We start from the raw sequence: 24,695 nt of genomic DNA, 5'->3' as shown, positions 1-24,695 counted from the left end.
TTGTGAGTCAGAGACAGATTTATGGATTAACTTAGTTTATTTTCTTCGAGTCTAATATTTAACCTAGTCGCTACTTATGTTATAGAGTTATTAAGTATATTTGAGCATTCTAATATTTTTATTTTGATATATTATATATACATTTTTATATTAATGCATAAAACGTTGTTTATTAGTTAATGTTAGGCTTTAAAACATCAAACAGTAGCTCATAGCTTAATAGAAACTTAGAACAGAATTACAATTGCGTGTATTATCTAGTACAATACAAAAATAAATTACAATTTTAACTAATCTAAGATTAAACAATAATTTATTTTCAATATTAAATATATATATATATATATATATATATATATATATATATATATATATATATATATACAAGTCGTCTTACCGACTTTCTAATTCTAGTAAGATATCATGGGTAGTATGTTCAATGCCAGGTGAAGACACAGTGGCAGATAAGTAAATAGCCGGAAGCGACGATAAGATGGCCTATCATAACCGGAAATCCGATTTTAAAGAATTGCATAAAGGTGAACCTGTAGCCGTGCTGTTCAGCGACTCCTGCGCATACGACATTCGCGCTTGCGCCGATCAAAGTTCCGTTACCTAGGAAGAAATTTTATGGTTAGTTAACATTTTCATTACACAGAAACAGTACAGTTCGGTACAGCAGAAAATATCCTGCTCAAAGACTGGAGCTGGTACCTCAACCTTAAAGATCACAGATAAGTAACACTGCATTGTGTTCCTGTGTGAGTGAGGTAGAGAGCTGCTGGACAGGGTCGGGGATAAGGTTGGCAAGCACGATGCCAACGTGCTTGCGATGCATCTGATGTTTCAGGTATAGGCAATAGGTATAGGCAACGGTAACCGCTTACCATCATGTGGACCGTACGCTTGTTGACCTAGTCTTATAAAATAATCTACTCCAAATGGAATCGAACCATCGACTCTAATGCAACCTCTAGAACCACTATACCATTACGGACAAGTTATATTTATGATTATATGCGTGGACACCGAAATTCTATTAGTTAGTAAACCTTATGTTACGGTGGTTAATGGTAAGGTTTTTGATCTAATTGCTTCATATCTGACAAAAATAATTAAATATGTATCATAAACGGAACGAAGTGTTTTGGATGTGTGCTAAAAATGGGCGTGCCACAGGGATCGATTCTAGGTCCTTTTCCTTTATAATATATATAAATGATCTGCCATTTTAAGCTAAGGATATTTGTGATGTAATGTCATTTGCTGATGATAAATCACTAACTTCAAAGTTGAAAGGAAAAAAAGTTAATTATAGCGACGTGTTGATTTTCATTTTTATTGATTGTAATGTGTGAGTTTCTAGTACAAGGTATGTGACTCTCCCATTAACCATTTATTTATTTATTTATTTATTTAATTAGAACCACCAACAGAATTGTATGTTTAAAAAATTTACAATTAGATATATGCAAAGGTATTAAGTATATACATATAATTCCTCTTAAAGGTAGTTACAGCATGCGCTTTAGACAATTGAGTCATCAGCATCAAAAGATTTTAAACATATAGGATTTAAATAAAAAAAAAAAATACAAACAAAATAAAGAACTAAATACATAACTATTACTATTATAAATTAAGATAAGTTAATATTAGTGCTACATAACTTTTGATTTGAGGAATCAAATGACTTTAATAGTTTCTTTTTAAATACAGCTAAGTTATCTGCAAAGATGTCTAATGACTTGTTTTTAACTGTAAATTCTCTGTAGAGCCTACTCAATCTAGGGATGAGGGAATAATAACCGAGGTTTGTTCTCTGGGTTTTATAAGCAAATAGTGAAAGGGGATATCGTGGTATGCGAGAGGGAACGTTAATTGAAATTTTGCTTAGGAGTTCTGAATTATCCACAGTTCCATTCACTAGTTTGTGTAAGAATACCATATCGAGTAGCTTGCGCCGGTTAGAGAGTGAGTTTAATCGAAACTTATTTAGCCGTGAGTAGTAGGGCATTCTTTTGTCCTGTCCAATAGAATAAAATTGCGTAAACCGTCTCTGTATACTTTCCAATCTATCTTTATGGGTCTGGTAGTTAGGGTTCCAAATGTGCGTTCCATATTCTAGCTTACTCCTTACTAATGTAGTGAATAAAATTTTTTTGGTTTTCAGTTTTTTAAATTGTTTAGAATTTCTAAAAATAAACCCCAACATCTTGCGTGCCGACCTGCATATGTTATCAATATGTACATTATAACGTAACTTACCATCAATAGTGATACCTAAATCGCGAACATACTCCAATTTCTGTAATTGGTGCGTACCAATAAAATATTTTCCCTCAACAAAAAATCGTTTACGTGTGAAAGTAATATATGAACATTTGGAAGGGTTAAGCTCCATTCCATTTAACTTACACCATTCGAAAACTCTATTGATATCTTCTTGTAAAGACTTAACGTCATGCTTATTTGTAATTTCTTTAGCAAGCTTTAAATCGTCAGCATAAATTAAACATTTGGAATTCTTGATGCAATTAGTAATGTCGTTAATGAAAATATTAAATAGTAATGGTCCTAAAATTGATCCTTGAGGAACACCAGACACAGCGAGATAAAATAGAGAATTGTGACCTTTGATAACTACGTATGAGCGTCTGTTGGCTAAATATGAAGAAATCCAAGACAAAAGAGGCCCTCCTATGCCAAAAGTTGAGAGTTTTGCCACCAGCAGTTTGTGGTTTACCCTGTCAAATGCTTTTGAGAAATCTGTGTAAACTGCATCGACTTGTCTACACGCATCTATAGATGTTGTAACGAAGTTCATGAAATTAGCTAGATTTGTTATGGTAGATCTACAGTCAATAAATCCGTGTTGAGATTCTGAGAGAGCATGGTGAACGTGGCGTGACAAGATTGGATGTAGCAAAGATTCGAAGACTTTCGATAGTGTCGAGAGTATTGATATAGGCCTGTAGTTGGTTATAGATTCACGATCGCCATTCTTATAAACAGGGACTATTCTTGCTAACTTCCATATCTCAGGATAAACACCTGTGCATAAAGATTTGTTATATATTAAGTGAAGTGGTAATGATAATGGAACAGCGCATTCCTTAATGAATAAAGGAGGCAAATTGTCCGGACCTGATCCTTTTCTTACATCAAGTCCTTTCAGCTTTCTGATTATATCCTCAATGGTAATTTTAATATTGCAAATGCTACCTGAGATAACATTCAAGACATGTGAGTAATTTTGTGAATATTCACTCGAGTCATAGACTGATGCGAAGAAATCCGCAAAGAGATTGCACAAGCTAGAGCCATCAGTGGCAATTTTATCACCAAGCTTCATCTTTGCGGGATATGTATTTGTTGAATGCTTCATATTTTTTAGATGAGTCCAGAAACTTTTAGGATTTTTCGTCAAATTATCTTCAATTGATGCAATATATCTATCATAACATTCCTTCATTAACTTGTTACTGTCGTTTCTTAGAGATTCAAAATGAATTTTATCAAGTTTGTTTTTGAATATTTTAAATTTTAACCTGTATTTATTTTTTTGTTTCAACATGGAAATTAGTTTATAGTTATACCATATAGGGAATTTACTGTTTTTACGTTTAGTCTTAGGAACATGTTTTTCAATGATTTCCCTCACTTTATTATAAAATATTGTGAGCATAGAATTGACATTAAAACAATTTGAAAATAAATTAAGCCAGGGTGTATTATTTAAATCATTGATAATATTACCATAGTTTGCCTTATAGAAGTTTAATCTTTCAGTAGTCTTTTCATCTATGTTAGCTAAGTCGCTTTGTTCAAGACTAACTAATAAGGGTGGATGGTGATTGTCAACTATGCTGATAGGGTTTGGGTATTTGATGACATTGACATGCGTATTACAAGTCAGGACTAAATCAAGTAATCTTTCATTTGAATTGAAAATGTTATTAAATTGTTTCAAATTATTTTCTTCAATAAAATCAATAAGAGAATTACCAAGACAATTACCATATTCTGGGTACATATAATTTACTTCTGGTGATACAGACCATGATATACTACTTAAATTAAGATCACCTATAATGAGCACATGTTCATTTGCGTTAATTATTCTAGAGGTGTTAATTAAAAATGTATTCAGTGCTTCACTTTTGACTGGTGGTGGTATATACACAGCACAAATAGCTATTTGACTAAGTTTATTTTGTATTACTGCATCAACTGTCACCCATAGATCCTCGCAAGTACTATCCCACTGTGATAAACGACTAGAACTAATACTACTTTTTACTGCGATCATTATTCCCCCTCCATTACTAACCTTTTTAGTATTACTCTGTTTTCTGTCTCTACGATAAACTATATAGCGATTATCAATAAATTCACCATCAAATACTCCGTCATTAAGCCAAGTTTCTGTTAGTATAATAATATCAAAGTCATTAGATAAAATATTAAGTTTTACCTCGTGTGTTTTGCTTTTGATCCCTCTAACATTTTGGTAATATATTTTCAAATTATAGAATTTTATATATAATAAATACAAGACTAAATTATTCGAAATTACAGTTCTAAGATTTAAGTTGTTCCAGCTGTTCGATATTCTTTACAACAATACATTCAGAGCCATCCGTTTCCCTTAAAAATACACGTCCATTCTTTATCCATACGTATTTGTAATTTAGTTTTTTTGCTGTTATTCTAGCAAAAGCATGTATTTTTTTTAGTTCAGGCGTCAAGTGGTCCATGACATAGATTTGTCTTTTCTCACCAGCTATACCAGCATGGCTTGTATTTAACTTATCCTCTTTATTTTTTTTATTGAATTTAATTACTCCAGCCAAAAATGTGTCTCGAATACGCGGGCTTGCAAACTTTACGATCACGGAACGTGGGCGGCCATTTGCTGGATTTGTTTTGGCAATCCTGGTACATCTGTGAATATCAGTGTCCGATATATTATTGCCTATTATTTTTCCTATTTGTAAAATAGTATTTGGCAAGTTTTCGGATTTATGCTCTGGTATACATTGAATTTCCAAATTACTCATCCTTGCGTGCTGTTCCATTAGAGTTAGGCGGCTATTGAGATCAACTACTGTCGATTTCAATTTTACATTTTCTTCCTCAAGTGCTTTGACAACAGTTAGCTTTTCTTGAATTTTATTTTTTATGTCCTCATATTGATTATTAATAAAGTTTAATGCATCCTTAATCTCACACATTTCTTTACACATTTCACTAGTTTTAATTTCCATTATTTTGTCAAATTTACATTCTATTTTAATCAAAAGTGTGTCCATTTCTTCCTTGACTAGCTGTTTTAAATTTTCAAGGGTAAAATATTCATGTACCTGTGATGTTGGCTGTACTGAAGCCTGTGGTCGCCTATGCGTGATATTAGAAGATGGACTATCGTTGATAACGATAGTTCCACGTGCTGGTGTGTTGCTATTATCACCTTTTGGTTTCTTAGAGCAGCAAGAGGGACAAGACCATTTAGTCTTATACTCTGGTGGTAGGTCATTAATTTTTTTGTAAGACGTGTTGATACATTCTATGTGATATCGCAGGCCACATGTACCGCATTTAATTACCTCTGTTGCTGAGATGTCGTTGGTGCATGCTGCGCATTGCTTAAATTTTGATAATTTTGTGTTCATTTCTAATGTAAACTAATAATTTAGAAAATAATTTCCAATTAAACCGTATAAAATATATAAAAGAAAATTTATACGACTTTGACAGTTTGACACTTCTTTTTCTTTTTTTTTTTATCTACACAATACACACACGGTCGTCTGTTCCTAAAGTAAGCAACTAAATGCTTGTGTTATAGGTGACAGCCGACTGGTGAACCATGAACTGAATAATGTGTATTATGTGTATGTGCGCGCGTATGTGTCTATGTCACAGTTTAAGAGTAACTGCGAAGTTTCTTATTGATTTTTTTCTACTGAATATACATTCCGAACCGGTGGTAGCTTCACATTAGTTTTAATTAGCCCGTTGGCGCAGTTTGTAACGACCCTGTTTTCTGCTCCGAGGGATGTGGGATCGATTCCCACCTCGAGTCTGGGTGTGATATAAATATTTATTTATATATTTATATATCTATTATTTATAAATACGTCTATCGAAAAAAAAAATATATATATATGTAGTCCACCAGTCGGCTGTCACCTATAACACAAGCATTTAGTTGCTTACTTTAGGAACAGACGACCGTGTGTGTATTGTGTAGATAAAAAAAAATAAATAAAACACACCTACCTAATTCTAATTTGTAAAAAGACAATTTAAAAGTGCTTTTGAAGTCAACGTGTGTCAAGTTTACGTGTGTTCATGTCTGTTATAAGTTAACCGGTTAAAAAACTCATTCCTACCTCCCAAACAAGCGCCGAACGACAGAGCCCATATGAGTGGTGTGATGGGCAGATTCAGTGTGGGGTTGGAGCCGAGCGCGATCACGATACGAACCATCATGGTAGTGAGCGGAATGTTGTCCACGAATGCTGACGTTATACCGGACACCTGGGAGTAACACTTTTTCTTGTAGTTTACCAGTAAAAGTCTGGAATCCTTTGTTTTATAGGATACAGTAGGAATTATTATTGTTATAGTTGCTGTGTGGTTACGGTAGTTAGAATATAGCCACTCCCTTTCTTCCCGTGGGTGTCGTAATAGGCGACTAAGGGACAATTTTGTATATGCGATGACTAAATTTATAGGATTAGTAATTTAAAAAAAAGGAATAACTGCGGAGTTTATTGCCAATGTTTCTGCGCTGAAACCACATTCCGAATCGATCGTAACTACGCTACATATTAACTTTAATTAATTTATTGTAAACGAATATAATTTTGATTTGTAATATGACGAGTCAAAACTTTTGAAGCCTACTTAATTCAAGCAGTTTTTGGCTTAGACTTTGATTAATGAATAAGTGAGTGACAAGACACAATGAAATACAAACCCATAATAAAAGAAGTATAGCAACAGCCAGTCTTCCGTTTTCGTCGACTTTGAGTATCAAAGACTCTGTTAGTCCTCCTATGAACTTTATTAGGCCTAGTGTTGATAGAGCCTGAAAATTAAAACAATATATATCTTTATAACAATTACGTGTTAAAAATTTTATTTCTTTTATCACATTATCTATTTACAAAATTGCGAGGTTAAATGCAAGATTCTGTAACTATATGGAGCAATTGATGATAGCACCCTCGTCTGTGTATGTTAATTTATAGTAATTCCGTAAAGAAGAAAACTTTGGATTTTTGTATTTTTGAATGGTTATAAAAAATTTCCTTCATCAATCAAAAAAAAAATACCATTAAAAACCATTATACCATAAAAAATTACCAAAATACCATTGAGGCTACATTTTAACGGGAGAAAATGGAACAGAATATATCCTGCTCAAAATCTGGAGCAGCCCGACTGGGGTAGTTCCTTGACCTTACAGAAGACCACAGCTTAATCGTACTACTTTCAAGCAGTCTTGCGTTACTGTGGTGATTAATGTGACCAGAGCTCTTGGGGTGGTTGGGGGTAGGGTTGAACACAGCGATGCTTCTGGTGCTGCAGACGTCTATAAACTACGGTAATTGCTTACCATCAGGTTAGCCGTGCGCCTGTATGCCGATCTAGTTACATAAAAAAAAATCCATTTATACATTTGCCCTGAAGGCTTAATACATACGTCTGGCATATCGCCCAAAAATTGGGTTTATTTGGCTAAATCTGCTTTTATAGTCGGTTTTGGAATGAAGGAAGATCAACAGGGGAAAATTCCATGTTTTAAAAGATTGGACACTTGCACTGTGTTTAGTTCTACTCACTTCCATGAGTACGAATAGCGCCGCGAAGAACAGCAGCGTGGACCACTCCACTCGGTGCAGGATGGGCTCCAGGTCCTCGCGGTCCGCCAGCGTCAGCAGCAGGATGGCGCCCAGGAGAGCCGTCCAGCCGAGAGATACGCGATCTGGGAAAATAATTATGAAATGAAAATAAATATAATTAATTTATTGCCACAAAATAGAACATGGTTATACCATATATTCCATAAGTAAATTGGAATTTGATGCTGACAATGAATAGTATATAAATGTTGTCTGTTGGTCAGTTATGGTGCGTCAGATATCTTTGTTTGTAAATATTGTATTTTCAAATTTAGAAGATTGGGTGTTGAGGTCACGTTTACCATCAAAATTAAGATATTCTTACTTAGTTCAGGTATCGAATGCAGAAAGAACACCGCAACGACGAAACTGATTGCTATTGTCGACTTGAGGAGCAGTATTTTGTCGCGAATCTTGTACTGAAAACATAAATATAAAAAATCCTATATTTTTAGTTAAACACTAGCGACCCGCCCCGGGTTTGCACGGGTGCAATACTGATACTAAATATACTACAGAATGTCTTTATTTATAGTATGAAGCTAGCTTATAGCATGGTTATTAACATAACAACGTTTCAAATATGCGTCGTTAGATTACACGTTGTTACAGAATGCGTTGAAGAAATAAAGGTTCACTGCTCGTTCCCCGTAGTCGATAGCGTGATAATATGTAGCCTATATGATGACCCGACTTCTTAATTATATTCGTGCCAAATTTGAAGTAAATCAGACAAACAGACAAAAATTCTAAAAACTATATTTTTGGCTTCGGTATCGATTGAAGATCACACCTTAAGTATTCTTTTAAAAAATATTCAATGTGCAGTTTTGACTTTCTTACCATTTTATTATATGTATAGATTGGCCTGATTAGTTGAGATGTGTAATATTAAAAACATACTATTGATGCAGGGTATAGCAGGAATTTTATCGTTTAAAATTTTGAACTACCTGAATGTAGTACCTCAGCCTTCCAGAAGACCACAGCTAAATAGTACTGCTCTGAAGTAGTGTTGTGTTCCTGTGGTGAGTAAGGAGGCAAAAGCTCCTGGGGAGGGTCGGGATCGGTCGGGTCGGCAACGCGCTTGTAAAACACCCAATGTTGCAGGCGTCCATGGTAACCTCTTAGTATCAGGCAAACTGTACATATATTGCTAACATAGTTATATAGTTTTCAATTTGATAAGAGGATTTATATAAGGTTAGACATGTTTAAGATAGGGAACCCATTTAGTGTGTTTCAGCACTCCATAGTCTATGCTTTCATACATAAGTGATACGTATTTGCGTTTTTAAATTTTTAATTTTAACTGGTAAGTAACGAGATTAGCCATCGTCTAAAATATTACACATTATTATAAATGTATATATGGGGTTACAATACACAGCGCCATCTATTACATAATGATAGAACAAATCGACACCAACAATTTATGCTACGCCAACTCGAATTTTCGATAAGTTGGTTTTTTAACCGACTTCCAAAAAAGGAGGAGGTTCTCAATTCGACTGTATTTTTTTTTATGTATGTTACATCAGAACTTTTGACTGGGTGAAGCGATTTCGTCAAATTTTCTTTTAATCGAAAGTTGGTGTGTGCCAATTGGTCTCATTTAAATTTATTTGAGATCTAACAACTACTTTTCGAGTTATATCTAATAATGCGTTTTTACTTGAAGCTTTTTTCGTCGACCTACGTTGTATTATACCACATAACTTTCTACTGGATGTACCGATTTTGATAACTCTTTTTTTGTTGGAAAGGAGATATCCCAAGTTTAGTACCATGATAAGGAAACCAGGATCTGATGATGGGATCCCAGAGAAATTGATGGAAATTCTTGAAAATCCGCAATAACTTTTTACTGGGTGTACCGATTTTGATAATTCTTTTTTTTTGTTGGAAAGGAGATATCCCAAGTTTAGTACCATGATAAGGAAACCAGGATCTCATGATGGAATTCTAGAGAAATCGAGGGAAACTCTCGAAAATCCGCAATAATTTTTTACTGGGTGTACCGATTTTGATAATTTGTAATTTAATCGAAAGCTGATGTTTATCATTTGGTCACATACAAATTTTATCGAGATCTGATAACTACTTTTTAAGTAATCTTTGATAACGCGTAGTTAATTGACTATTTTTTCGTCAATCTACGTTGTATTACTCGTCGATGTAATTGAAGTCAGTTTTTTTTTCGTTTGCGATCAAACACTTTCATTTAATGCGAATTTGATAAAATGTGTTTTAATATGTTATAAACATACTTGTGAGATTGCAATGAATAAATTAACTATTAAAGATACCAAATTTCAAATAAGTTTCTTAATTAATATAAAAGTTAGCACGTTTTTCTCTTTTATAAGCCTCTGTTGTAAAGTTCTCTTTTATGAGTTAGCTTAGTATAAATTGCTAGTGTCGATAATACTATGATAATACTATGTTACGCTAGTTTAACCACTATTTACCTTCTGTTTCAGTTGACTGAGGGTAGTCTGAAAAGTTTCCTTCGGGCAGACCCTTTTCGAACTCTCCTTGACCATCGTGTTCAACTGTATCGTCAGTTTGTTCATCTTCCTCTCAAGCCTCTCTCTGACGATCTGCTGATCTTTACTCAGTTGCGGAAGGGACTCGATCGCGCGACGCCATATCGATATTTGGTGTCTGAGATCTGGAACGAAACAAAATGTATGTCGACAAATGTAAAATATTTATTAAAACCGATAATTTAATATATTATTCGTTGGTCTGATGACTTAAAAAAACATGTGGGTCAGAAAAACTGAAACAAGAGCAGAATGGAGAAAGCTGGAGGAGGCCTTCGTGTCGCAAAGACACGCCGACGCGTCGCCCGACAACAACGACATATTTACCTTATAATATAATATCAATTAAAATTACATATATAGTGATATTAAGTATATATAATAGTAATTCAATAATGTTGATAATGAACTTTTTATATTCTACTTTTAAAGCTATAAATTCTAATTTGCATGTCTAATTTTAACTATGAAATGATAAATCATGTATATAGTGTTGGCAATAAAGGCTTATAAAGATAAATATAAAAATAATTCTATAAAGATGGCAAAAAAGTATACGATCCGCATAGTGGCAAGCGGATACCATAGCATAGGGAAGTCTGCAAACAGAATCTTCTGAAAGGTGTTTGCGACCTTACCCTCGACACTCTCCAGAAGATCTGACAACCTTACTCACACAGCAACACAACACTATTTGAGAACAGTGAACAGCTGTGATCTTCTGTAAGGTTAGTTAGTTCATTAGGTGAGTTGCTCCAAATTTTGGGCAAGATATTTCCTGCTGTGCCTTTTTGCAAAAATCTCAAATAAAAATAAAAATAATAAAGATATAAAACTCAGTTCAAACCTTGAATATCCCTGGGCACGTTGAGGCGTAGCTTACTCGTATCTCTATATATAAACCGGAGTTGGAAGTACGTCTGTACGCAAACTAGAAGTATACCCAACGTCATGTGCATTGTGAAGTTCGTGAAATTTATACCCTGTAAAATTTTAAATGAAACTCTTAAGCAATGTGAGAAAAGAGACATGTATTGAATAATAAAAGCCGCGTGTGCTGAAATAAAAATTTCACTCAATGAACGAGAGAAATAATAAAAATAATCCATACACACGACTTCTAATCTGTGTGGTTACGGCAGTAAAGAATATAGCCACGTGTCGTAAGATGCGACTAAGGGATAACACTGTGTTATCCCTTAGTCGCCTCCGTCCACTACCACCTTGGAACTTATAAAGCCGACCGATGGCGGGATAACCATCCAACTGCTGGCTTTGAAATACACAGGCTGAAAACGGACAGCATAATCTTCGGTGTAACAAAGCCCTGCGGTCACCAACCCGCCTGCCCAGCGTTAGTGTCTATGGGAAAAATACATGAGTTTGCGCCATAATGTCTGGCGTGAACTTGGGGAGGCCGATATCCAGTAGTCGACTGCTATAGGCCGAAGTGATGATGATGATGATGACTTCTTAATCTTAAACTAGCTGAAAACAGACGTTCGTTTGTCGTTGTCCTGTTTTGCAAGCTGTCAAGAAAGTGAAGATTAAGTAATCGGTGCGTTTTTTTATTTTTTTTTCATTTCATAGGAATATTCGACAAAGTATTGGAAAAACTGAAAAATTTGCTGAATTAATTCAAGTCTTCCGCTACCTACACCATCATTCATTCATCCATCCTCACAAACTTTTGCATTCAAAATATTAGTATGATAAATATACCGTTTACTCACCGCTGCTACAACGGCTTTGTTCGAAGCGATTATGACATTAGGGGGATCGCCGACAGGGGTCGCAGTACCCCCAATGTTGCTGAAGAGTACCATCGACATCAGTATTGGCACAGGATCCATATCCATTACTTCACATAGTCTGAAAAACAACAATTTTGATTTAGCAAGCATGTATCGTCTCTCTCTCTCTCTTTCTTGAAAAGCTCTTTATAGAAGAAATACGTATAATAAACTTGAATATTGAAACTGGGAGGGACATCTTATTTTTATTTAAAAAAAAAAAACCATTTTACAATTACTTCGTACAAAGAATGTAAATAATTTCATATTAAACAATACAATCAAGATGGAAAGTGTGAGAGTGATATTGAAAGAAGAGTGAATGCAGGAAACAGGGCGAATGGAGCTTTGCACTCCTTTATCAGCAGTCGGAAGGTGTCTAACAAGGCTCGTTTGGCTGTGCATGAGGGGGTGTTGGTTCCGACACTCATGTACGGAAGTGAAAGTTGGGTATGGCAGAAGAAACATGAAAGCAGAATAAATGCAGTTGAGATGAGAGCGTTAAGAAGTATGATAGGAGTTAAACTGAGTGACAGGATAAGAAATAGTGAGATAAGGAAACTTTGTGGTCTGAAAGAAGATGTAGTGACAAAAATTGAGAAAGGTATGCTCAAATGGTTTAGTCATGTCGAGAGAATGAGTTAAGAACGATTGACGAAAAAAGTGTATAATGCGAGTGTGAATGAAAGGGTTGGAAAGGGTAGACATAGGCGGACGTTTCGAGACCAAATAAGGGACGTCTTGAAAAAAGGCCAGGTCAAGAGTACCCTAAACCGAAGAGCATATATGAAAGGAATAATGAAAGTGGACGAAGCGAAGAAGTATGTAAGGATCGTAGCAAGTGGAAAGAAGTGGTTTCTGCCTGCCCCTACGGGAAAGAGGCCTAATTATATGTATGTATGTAATTAATACAGTATGTGCACTGGGTAAATTCTGAACTAATGATAGGCTACTCACCACCTCACGCGCTTTTCTTAATAGATTGTTTATTTCAGCCTACCACTGCTGAGCATAGGCCTCTTTCTCCATGTAGGAGAAGTTTCGAAGCTCTATCATTCTGCTCCACTGCGGGTTGGCAGATATATTTTCTACTATGAGTGCCGATCGCTACCAAGTGTTTATGATAACAAACGGGACCAACAGCTTAACGTGCTCCCCGAGGCACGGTGGGGAGACCCACAAGGAAACACACCCAGACCGGAAAAAAATATTTGTTCAAATGCGTTTGAAGCGCGTTTTATAAAAAGAGGTATAGCAATTTTCAATCAAAATCCATAGCATAATAATATTTCGATGACCTTTACTTGACTTTCACAGCAGCCTACCTGATTGTGACTGGTGTCATCAAGAGGACAGTAGTAACATTATCTAGAAACGTCGACAGTAGCGCCGTGATAGCACACAGGAGTGTGATCAGTGGCCACAATTTACCTTTGGTGACCTGGTGACAAAAAAGAGGACATAGTCAAATATTTATCATAACATTAGAGTGGCAAGCAATCGTGGAGTTCACCCAATGGTAAGAGGTTACCGGGTTTTATGGGATGGTGGGACTGTAGTTTATGTCTATAACATCAGGTGCATCAGAAGATCACAGACAAATATGCAGCTCTAGAGGTAGCCATAGCTCCTGGAGGGGGAGTAGGGTCGGCAACGCGCTTGTTATGCTTTCAGTGATCTAGGCGTCTATAAGCTACGGTAATCGCTTACCACCAGGTGAGCGGTACGCTTGTTTGACGACCTAGTTGTATAAAGAAATGTAACGGTTTTGCATAAATTAATTAAAATATTCTTTACAACACCTCAAAAGTGAAAACAGCTAGAAAGTCAAACATCCCAGTTTCAGCCATGATAGCGACGAGGATCATCATGCTGAACAGCAGGAGCAGTGTTTCCATGTCCAGCCAGGAGACCAGCTCCGGTAGAGACGGTCTTTCACCTATAAGGGAGAGAACAGCTAAAGATGCCGTTGAGATGAGAACTGCTGCCATTGTACGGTTGATGATCTGAAATTAAACAGCTTTTATAGTATAATAAAACGCTCACCAACCCTGAGCAGGCCAGCGTGGTGATTATAGGCAAAACACATGAGTTCGCTCCATTTATGTGCAAACTTGTGGAGGCCTATGTCTAGCAGTGGATTGTATTAGGCTGAACTCTAACTGAGGTAGAGCACAGCAGGAATTTCCTGCTCAAAATATGGAGCAGCCCGACTGGGGTAGTACCTCGACCTTACAGAAGATCACAGCAAAATAATACTGTTTTCAAGCAGTATTGTGTTCCTGTTGGTGAGTAAGGTGACCAGAGCTCCTAGGGGGATTGGGGATTGGGTCGGCAACGCGCTTGCGATGCTTCTGGTGTTGCAGGTGTCTATAAGCTACGGTAATCGCTTACCATCAGGTGAGCCGTACGCTTGTGTGTCGACCTAGTGACATAAAAAAAAAATTGACTGATAATATAATAAAAGTATTTAGTTTGTCTGTTAGTTTTCTTAAATCTTAGGATCTTTGACTTTGATTATTATTGAATTTGATTATTATTTATTTATTGAAAATATACTATTTTTTATCTATGTTACGGACTTCTAATCTTTTCATGAAAAATGCAATTTTTGAACGGCAGGAAATATCCTGCTCAAAATCTGGAGCAGCCCGACTGGTGTCGTGATTGGACTGGACCTCGACCTTACAGAAGATCACAGCTAAATAATGCTGTTTTCAAGCAGTGTTGTGTTCCTGTGGCGAGTAACCAGAGCTCCTTAGGGGATTGGGGGTAGGGTTAGCAACGCGCTTGCGATTCTTCTGGTGTTGCAAACCTCTATAAGCTACGGTAATCGCTTACCATCAGGTGAGCCGTTCGCTTGTTTGTCGACCTAATTTCGTAAAAAAAGAAACCTAAAAACTAACTAAATGTATAGATTCGTCATCTATTTTCTAATGCTTTTTTAACCGCTTAGAGAAAAATAGAATTGCCTGGGAACATAATACAATACAATAACATCTTGATGCGATTATAAGCAATTTTCCAGGTCAAATGTCTGTGACCCATCATTGACACCGCGTTAAAATAATATAAACTATTGTATGTCATTACTGGAGATGAGATAACATTTTATGATTATCTAAAAATAAACCTTAATACTTAGACGATAGGATGGAAAATGGACTGATGGTATTTCCAATTATGTTTTTTGAGTTTCCGTTATTTCTATAGATTAAGATCGTGCGCGTGTATCCTTATACTTTGGATTTACATTTGTTTAAATCTAAAACTGTGGCTGATCAAAATACATCAAGATATTTCAGATTTTGTTGAAAGATAATTTATAGCTTACACACATCATAACATCAATATATTTGATTTTTCGATTGTAATTTGTATTTGTAAGTTTTTTGTGATTTTTAACTCTGTGAAACGAAAATTCGTCACGAAAAACAAACGCATAAATGTATAGGAGAGAATGTCTCGCATAGGCTATTCTTTAGAAGTTTCACTTCTGCCGTGTGTGAATTGTACACACACACACACTTTATTTTTTTCATTTTTGTCTTATCTGGAACCTAGCTGTCTGTATTTTGGCTATATATTATAAAACTATTTTCTGGACTTAATTGATACCAGATATATTTAATGTTCGTTCGTAAATTTCTCAAATTATCCTTAAAATATGCATTTATAGGGGAAATGCAAAGAGTGGCCTATTTATTTTAGAAGGCTGTAATGCTGTAACATACCAAAAGATATATCTATCTCGTAGCATCAATAATAATAATTCCAAGAATGATTAAAAAAAGCAATATACTTCTTGTGTATGAAAAAGTCATCATCTTTTATGAACTTTAGTTTTAAAACATATTACCTCAAATATAATAATCACGTACAACCCAAAAAGCAGGATGCAAGCGTATATGACACCAGTGCTGTCATCTAGCGGATTTATCTTGTAGTTCAAAGTGAACGGCGTGCTCTGATTGGCTGTTGTACGCAAACGTAAAACATACGCGCTGTGATTGGTCGAGTTCAATTTAAGGCTCAAAATGGCCGACCTCGGTTCACCCTCTCTAAAGTCTAAATCGTTGTCTTGTAAGATTATTGTCCAGGGTTTTGAAATCTAAAATAAGTAAAAAAATACAATAAATGATAATGTTTGATATAAAAAAAACTGAATTCAAATTACGCTGGCAAGTAGCTCTAAATATTAGGGACAACTTAAAAGTACAAGCCACCTACCAAGTACTTACTAGCTTTCAAATATAAAAAAAAACAATCATCAAAATTAGTACCCCGTAGTTTAAAGTTATAGTAGACATAAAAAATACAATCCAATTGAGACCCTCCTGTTAAAGAGTCTTTTATTTCTGCCACATTTAAGACCAAAGTACAATAAATCATTTTACAGGACTTTTTTCTTCTTTTTTCACCATAGTAAAAGTCTTTCAATTCATTCAAATTCAGTTTGTCATTCGATCCATCTTTCATCTTTCATTTGTTTTTTGATATATAAAATAAAATAAATTGAGAGAAATATGTAAAATAACTATGTTTTCAATCTAATTTTCTAATTAATAATCTAACATTATTAAATCTTTATATGCCTCTACTTTTTCTGATTAATATTATTTGGTTGTGATCTTGACTGCATAACCAATTACATAATATTTATTTATATGAACTTTATTAATTTAATATTTTAATATAAATTATACTTTTTTGAGAATTTCTGTAATATTAACACACACGGTCGTCTATTCCTATGGTAAGCAAGTTAATGCTTGTGTTATAGGTAACAGGCGGCTGATATAGCTAGATACTTTTTTTATAAGTATACATATAAATATTACATACATATATAAAAATATAAATACAAATATTACATCCAGACTCAGGCGGGAATCGAACCCGCAACCCGCGGAGCATAAAACGGGGCCACTACAAACTGCGACAACGAGCTAGTCAAAATTTCCTAAATTACTTTCATAAATTAACTTAAAACTATTCTTGAACTTTCGAAATTTTTTGTCTCTTAAAATACGAATAATATATACGTCTTTATTTATACGAAATGTTTTAGGCCATAATACATCACGTTTTACGATATGTTCTTCCTGAATTATACAGTTTCTAAGAATTACCTCTTCAGTCGTATTAGGCTCTTGCATGACACTTCCCACATGTGTCACCCTTTCGAGCCAAACTACCATCTTCTTGTAATCTTCTAAATCTGTTAAGTTCATTTTGTTCTGCGCCTGTTCTGTCAGAAACGGTCCTGACAACCTTACTAGTACTGACAGTTGACTGTCTGACACGTTTAGCATGTAATCTAGAACAAGTAAAGAATTATAACTTGAAAAAGACTAGTTGTATTTTATTTATAAACATAAAAATGAATACAGCAAATGTATTTACGCATATCACTCTCGAACGACAGAACCAAATTGTCCAGAAAGGTTTGTTATAAAAAAACTACAAAAAAAAAATAACGATATTTCCACAGAAAAAAAAAAAACTTATGAACTCTTTTAAAAGAACAAAATAATTGCTTAAAAGAAAGTTACTTTCGTATCTGTAACACGAGTAGTTTCTAGCTAAATCAATAATCACTTCAAGTAAACACAAGTTAAATGAAACCTAGCAAAGCTTAGACATTCGCCGCTAGACTTGTCATAGGTATTACCCGGTCTTCGGTCGTTGACCTATCAAATACAACCTACATACATTACATTACATTTACGTGTGTTATATATATACACGACTCGTTTAATTATGTGTTTACAAATTTACTCGCCCAGTGGTCAAAATTCGACCATAATTAGTTTAAATTATAAGTTTGAAGATTATTAAGGTTCTGTTGTCAGAGACTATACTTCTATAATAATAAACAATTGTGCGTGTGTGTGTGTGTTAAATACATGGTAGTGTGTAATGTTTTTTTAATTAATTTAATATATTTTTATGCATAATTTAAAAAAAAATATTAGCATTCTGCACTCCTTCTCTACATAAACTATAAATGTGCGAAATTTCATACTCCTCCGTCCGCGCAATTTTCGTAAAAAGGGGTACAAAGTTTTTGCTTCACGTATTAATATATAGACAAATCCAAAATCAAAATTACTTTATTCTAGTAAGCTTAAAAAGCAAATTTTAATCGTTATTTTACATATTAAAATTATATTTATTTTTTTTCATTAACAATTTTTTAAATTATATTAGTTTTAATTTATTAATTATAGATAAACCCTTCTCCTATATCCAGCAGTGAGATGTTACAGGCTGAATGCGAGTTTAAGTCTAACTACAATTGATTCGGATACAATGTGTTTTATTGTAAACTAGCGACCCGCCTCGGCTTCGCACGGTTATAAAAACTATCAGTGTTCCTCACCTATATTATACATACAAACCTCAATGACTGAAATCACTCTATTTACTAAAGATAACTGCATCAAAATCCGTTGCGTAGTTTTAAAGATCTAAGCATACAGACAGCGGGAAGCGACTTTGTTATATACTATGTAATGATTGGACAAAATTAATACATTCAATGTGATCAATTTTCACTCGAATTTTATTTTAATACAAATCATTTTTGTTGGGACAGTGTACGGGACAATATGTTTTTTAGAAACAAATGTAATACACATAGAGCAACAAGGAGGTAACATAGTATGAAGGCCAATTTCGACCATCAATCATTTTACGATCTATGTTAAAGAAACATGTGCAAAAGAGGCAAATTAGAATAAATATATCTAATATATAAAATTCTCGTGTCGCGGTGTTTGTAGTTAAACTCCTCCGAAACGGCTTGACCAATTCTCATGAAATTTTGTGTGCATATCGGGTAGGTCTGAGAATCGAACAACATCTATTATTCATCCCCCTAAATGTCAAGGGTCCCCTAAATTTTTTTAAAATATATTCTGATAATTTATTTTATTTTTATTTTATTATGATTTAGCATCAAAAAATACATACAACCCTAAATTTTCATAATATATATGGCAAAACAACGTTTCCTGGGTCAACTATATGTATATAAATAAATTCCCGTTCGTATGTCTCGCTGAAACGCGAGAATGGCCGGACCGATTTGGCAAATTTTAATCTTGAAATATTTGTGAAAGTTCAGGAAAAGTTTAAATGGTGTAAAACATAAATAATAAGAAAGAGAAAATACTAAACACGAAATTTTAATTTTCCAAAACAAAATATTCCTAGCTGTGAAATATTGATGTGTTTTGTCTTTTTAGAAATAAAAAATGGTGAATTGGTTGTCAAATATTTATAGGTGCGTTCAGAAAGTCTTCTCACAAAAAAGTATATGTAAGTGCAACAAGGTTCACCAGGTCACCTAGTTAATTATAATGTTATATCTATAATTTAACTTACTTTTAACTTCCCCGGGGTTGACTGTGGAATATCTGACGATTACCTCCTTCTCGTTGTACATTAAGAATACCAGCGTAAAGAATAGCCACCCGGCCAGTAAGAAGGTCATCTTCAAGTAATGCCCCGCTCTGGCAATCTGAATGAATACAATAGCTTTCATCATCATCATCATCATCATCATTCCAGCCTATTGCAGTCCACTGCTGGACATAGGCCTCCACAAGATCGCGCCAAAAATGGCGCGATCTCATGTGTGAACTGAACGATGAAACATGAACTCATCATACAATAGCATTTTTAGCTAGAAACTTGGATCTTATCTAAGTACTTGATTAAAATCTGTAGCAGATCGACTGGGGAAGTACCTCGTACCTGTACCTTACAGAAGATCAAAAATAAATAATACTGCTTTCAGCTCTCTGCAGTGTTGTGTCCCCGTGGTATCATCGTCGCTCCCGGTTGTTATCATGTACACCTGATAGCGATCGTTACTCATAGTAGGGAACATATCCGCCAACCCGCATTGGAGCAGCATGGTGGATCAAGCTCTGATTCTTCATCTACACGGGGTAAGAGGCCCATGCCCAGCAGTGACCAGGCGAGTGGTGAGTAATGTAGCCCAGAGCTCCTAGTAACGTCGGGTTATTACTTTGTCGCGATCGATTATAAGAAGTACACACAAAAATAAATTACCTTGGTTGGGTATTTTGGTGAGGACTCATTTTCCCTATTGCTGTAATGAGAAAAAACATTATTTACATATCAAACAAAATATAACAAATACATATTACAGCGGGCTGGAGGGCGTCCCACACTGCGTTTGCCAAAACGCGGTCTCCACTCCAGGACGCGTCTGCTTAAGTAGCCATCGGCCTTGCTACACAGGTGACCAGCCCACTGCCACTTCAACTTGCTAATTCTGTGTTCTCTTCCAGACTTATTGTTCATTTTAGTCAACGTAAGCCAATTTGCTATTATTTAAAAGCCTATAATGGTCTCACAGCTGTAACTAGGACCTTACATTATATTTATTTACTTTTAGTTGTGTTTTCTAACCGACTTCAAAAAAGGAAGAGGTTACCCCAATTTGACCGTATACATATATATTTTATGTTCGGGGATAACTTCGTCGTTTACGAACCGATTTCGATAATTCTTTTTTTTTTGGAAAGAATATATCCTAAGTGTAGTACCATGATAAGGAAACCAGGATCTGATGATGGGATCACAGAGAAATTGAGGGAAACCCGTGAAAATCCGAATAACTTTTTACTGGGTGTACCGATTTTGGTGATTTTTAATTTAATCGAAAGCCGATGTTTAGATGTGGGCACATTTAAATTTCATCGAGATCTGATTACAATTTTTGGAGTAATCTTTGATAACGCGTATTTACTTAACAATTTTTTCGTCTACCTACGTTGTATTACTTGTCGATGTATTTGAATTCGGTTTTTTTTCGTTTGCCTGCTAACACAATTATTCGGGATAAAGTCACAGGATCTAACAACCTATCACGGGCCGTTGTAAAGCATTATATCATTTTTAACCAGTAGGCTTTTCTAGGAGCATAAAAAATTGATGACTTACACCACTAGCTGTTGCGCTTGCAGTCGCGGGTACAAAATGGCGAACATTTTAATTTTTCATACAGATGTCTATAGCGATCTGGGCGTTTATGCTTTTGTGTTGTGTTCCTGTGTTGTGAGACGTTTATTTACTTATTGAAATATATTTTGTTACCTTTGAATGTTCTTCCCAGCACTTTGAATCTCGACGCCATCTAGCTTTGTTTCCGCGCTCGGCGATTCCTCAACCCGGTTATTGTTAAGATGTGGCGCGGATTTAACGAGGGGCAGCCGCTTCGATTCCGGTACCGATCCGTTTTTCAATTTCAGCGCTATGTTTTCTTGTTTACTAGCTGTTAAAGGAAAAGTATATTGATTTAAGTAAAAACCGCTAATAATTTTTTCGGTTTTACATACGAACGTGCTCTAAATCTAATCAGTAAAAATTGTTGTCTGTAAAGTTGGTTTACGGACGATAGTTTAACGTGACGACATCATAACAAAACATCTCCTCGGACGCACAGGCCAGTCGAGTGGAAGAGAGATAGATGCGGCGCAAGCGTACAATGAGCGTAGCGGGACAATGAGTCATCCTTTTTCGTGCATGCAGCCGGCGTTCATCGATTTATTAGACGTTGTCACGTCAATATTACAATTAATTATTACAAAACTTAGATTTTTTGACACAATATCGCATAAAATGTACACAAGGAGTAGGAAACAATGATAACTGTCTCCTTTGTAGTCGGCTAGTAATTGAGTCACGTAGTAAATTGACAATTAATAAATAAAACAATTGTGATGTTTTGGTTGCCGGATTCACTCACGCTACTTCCGATCCAGTGTAAACATCGATATAAATCGCCCATCTGTTATCAGATTAGCAGTTTTTCCGTGAAAGAGTAGTAAATACCCTCCCTCCCAATGAAATATCGCATTTATGATAACAGTGAGACCGGACCGGATTTATTTATATTAATAATTCTAGGTCATGTTTTGTAAAATGCTTTGAAATCTTAATGATAATTACTTGGTACGGGTTAATAGCTGTGACGTCAGTTGAATATAACACAAATCAGAAACGTTTAGTCACGGTATTATGTATTATATAAACCGTATGTTTATCATATTACGCTATTGAAGTAAATAATATTGGTAGGATGTATATTTTATGAAGAGGCGTTGGCGCAATGGTCATAGCAGCGGTCGTATGTGACTGTTGCGCTGGCGGTTAAGGGTTCAATCCCCGCGCATGACAAACATTTGTATTGGCCATGTTGCCGTGTCTGGGTGTTTATGCAGTCCTTATGGGTTTCCCCACAGCGCCTGGGAGAGCACGTTAAGCCGTTGGTCTCGGTTGTTGTCATGTAAACCTGATAGCGATCGTTACTCATAGTAGGGAAATATATCGTACAACCCGCATTAGAGCAGCATGGTGGATTAAGCTCTGATCCTTCTCCTACATGGGGAAAGAGACCTATGTCCAGCAGTGGGATATTACGCCTGTAAGATATATGTTATATAAGTCTACTGCTACTTAAAATACATGGATTAAGTTTATCGTATATTTTCCTCAAAACATTGAACGTTCGATTCTAGCTAATTCAATAAACAATGCACAATAAATTAACACAAGCAATTAAGTCGAGAAAAACATGCATAAACGTTAATTTTTATTGTTAATTTTAATTTCTACGACATATTATATTATAACTGGTACAATCCAGTTTAAGCCGGATTTTGTTATTTATTATCTATCAGTTTATTATATAAATCGAAACATACTAGTAATTATATTAGGTACCTATTTGTTATAATAATATAATATATATATTGTGGTTGGACTGGACACGCAGACACATTGTTTACTCTTGTTTCTGGTGTCGTTCGTGTCTGTTATATGCGTTTCCGGATCCCCGACGTACGAGTAAATCTTACTGGGGGCCATTAAGTGTGAGGATTTTATTTATTTACTAGCTTCCTCTCGCGACACGTCCACGTGGAAAAAAGACCCCGATTTTGAAACATTCTTCATTGGTGCTCCGCTCCTTTTGGTCATAGCGTTATGATATATAGCCTATAGTCTTTCTCGATACATGGGCTATCTATCTAACAGTGAAATTTTTTTTTCAAATCGCACTACTAGTTCCTGAGATTAGCGTGTTTAAACATACAAACAAACAAAAAACAGAAAGTTCTATTATCGACAACGGTAACAATTTTAATTTAAATACGGAATGGATCTGGGCTTTGTCGCTGTGTGGTTTAGAACCCCAAGCACAGCAGTAAATTCTAATAGGAGGTCATTTGTTTAATTGAATTAATCTTTATGGACAATCACCACCATCATCAACATCACATCATCATCATCATTGCGATTTTTAGACGAAGTTCTAAATTATACCTAAATTTAGTTTCACATGTCCTCTATAATACATTTATTTATTGATAGACAAAAAAAAGGCACAATTAGGGACATCCTAATCATAAATATTGATACCATGCGAGCAAAATCGAGCTTCGCTAATCTATACTAACATTATAAAGATGACAAGTTTGTTTGTATGAATGCTCATATCTCAGGAACAACTGGTTTGTATTAAAAAAAAATCTTTTTGTGTCAGAAATTTCATTTCCCGGGGCAGGCTATATAATATTTTAGACTTTTTCTTCTCATATTAATAACTTATAAAACCCCAGGCCACAGCTAGTCTATTACAAAAATAACAAACAATCGTAACACACATATATATGTAGTGAAGTACGTTTGTATATAAATCGCATATTTTTATATCTTTGACTCCGTTCCAAGCAGATATTATTCTATTTTAAAACCGGTTCGATCCGGTTCAGACGGCGCTTGCGCAGCTTTGCACGTGGATTTACTGTTAGATGATTACTCTTTTGTTTGTATGATGATAATTGCATACTTTTAAAAGAATTATTTCTATAGAATGACTAAGGAATTTCTTGCCGATTCTTTTCTAGAATTTACGTTCTGAACCGGTGGTAGCTGCACTTTCTGATGATGCAAAATTGGTTTTAAAGCCTATTTTCGTAAGTTTATTTCATTTTATTTATTAAAACTTTATCGCGCACAAAAAAAAGATACAATTTAAAAACATTAGATACAAAACAAAAAAAAAGATATGCAAAGACGGCCTTATCGCTTATAGCGATTACTTCCAGGGAATTTTATACAATAAGCTATTTTTATTTTGGTTTCCTTTGATTGATGTAACTTTTAACAACGATTTTTCTTTTGTTACCATCTGACCGCACATACTTTGTCCCATCTTGTGAACTGTCAAACGCGTAATGTTTAAATAATCATTACATTTTCCTGACAATTATCTGGAAAAATTTCTTGATTTTCAATTACGTAAGAACCTTTAATAAAGTGTTAGAAAATTTAGAAAAAAAAATCGGTTAGAATCGATTAAGCCCTTGTCGAATTTAGGGCTTAACAACATTTTT

General features: G+C 35.0%; 3 protein-coding genes across 4 annotated transcripts in view; all 3 read right to left on the bottom strand.

Moving 5' to 3' along the window:
• Positions 1 to 338: 338 nt before the first annotated feature.
• Positions 339 to 14,257, bottom strand: LOC123668293 (P protein). The gene is made up of 10 exons (XM_045602057.1): positions 14,061 to 14,257; positions 13,584 to 13,699; positions 12,199 to 12,337; positions 11,313 to 11,448; positions 10,388 to 10,590; positions 8,242 to 8,335; positions 7,857 to 7,999; positions 6,989 to 7,099; positions 6,399 to 6,546; positions 339 to 615 (listed from the first exon to the last, which is right to left on the bottom strand). The coding sequence occupies exons 1-10, from the start codon at positions 14,247 to 14,249 to the stop codon at positions 437 to 439; spliced, it is 1,458 nt and encodes a 485-aa protein (XP_045458013.1). The 5' UTR covers positions 14,250 to 14,257; the 3' UTR covers positions 339 to 436.
• Positions 14,258 to 16,057: 1,800 nt separating this feature from the next.
• Positions 16,058 to 20,395, bottom strand: LOC123668288. Its single transcript, XM_045602052.1, has 4 exons — positions 20,344 to 20,395; positions 19,651 to 19,786; positions 17,391 to 17,578; positions 16,058 to 16,369 (listed from the first exon to the last, which is right to left on the bottom strand). Exons 2-4 carry the CDS (start codon positions 19,757 to 19,759, stop codon positions 16,082 to 16,084), a joined length of 585 nt encoding a protein of 194 aa, XP_045458008.1. The 5' UTR covers positions 19,760 to 19,786; positions 20,344 to 20,395; the 3' UTR covers positions 16,058 to 16,081.
• Positions 20,396 to 21,359: 964 nt separating this feature from the next.
• The window catches only part of LOC123668289, a 51,154-nt gene continuing 47,818 nt past the window's right edge, over positions 21,360 to 24,695 (bottom strand). For both annotated transcript variants that reach the window (XM_045602054.1, XM_045602053.1), the window contains exon 3: positions 21,360 to 21,571. In XM_045602054.1, coding sequence (XP_045458010.1) covers positions 21,390 to 21,571 — 182 coding nt within the window. In that variant the 3' untranslated portion in view covers positions 21,360 to 21,389. The remainder of the gene's footprint in view (positions 21,572 to 24,695) is intronic.

Source organism: Melitaea cinxia, chromosome 30 (genome assembly GCF_905220565.1).
Source record: "Melitaea cinxia chromosome 30, ilMelCinx1.1, whole genome shotgun sequence".
Taxonomy (NCBI): Eukaryota; Metazoa; Arthropoda; class Insecta; order Lepidoptera; family Nymphalidae; genus Melitaea; species Melitaea cinxia.
The sequence above is the reverse complement of the archived record's forward strand: the minus strand, read 5'-3'. Positions and strand labels throughout refer to the sequence as shown.

Bases quoted from the DNA above. Each gene is read 5' to 3' on its own strand.
- LOC123668293 (XM_045602057.1), bottom strand. From the start codon at position 14,249: ATGGCAGCAGTTCTCATCTCAACGGCATCTTTAGCTGTTCTCTCCCTT. The intron at 6,547-6,988 runs GTTTGTATTTCA...TGTTACTCCCAG, and splicing joins CTATACTTCTTTTATTATGG to GTGTCCGGTATAACGTCAGC. The intron at 616-6,398 runs GTAGGAATGAGT...ATTTCTTCCTAG, and splicing joins GTTCGGCGCTTGTTTGGGAG to GTAACGGAACTTTGATCGGC.
- LOC123668288 (XM_045602052.1), bottom strand. From the start codon at position 19,759: ATGACCTTCTTACTGGCCGGGTGGCTATTCTTTACGCTGGTATTCTTA. The intron at 17,579-19,650 runs GTAAGTTAAATT...TACTTGTTCTAG, and splicing joins CAACCCCGGGGAAGTTAAAA to ATTACATGCTAAACGTGTCA. The intron at 16,370-17,390 runs GTAATTCTTAGA...TACTTATTTTAG, and splicing joins AGCCTAATACGACTGAAGAG to ATTTCAAAACCCTGGACAAT.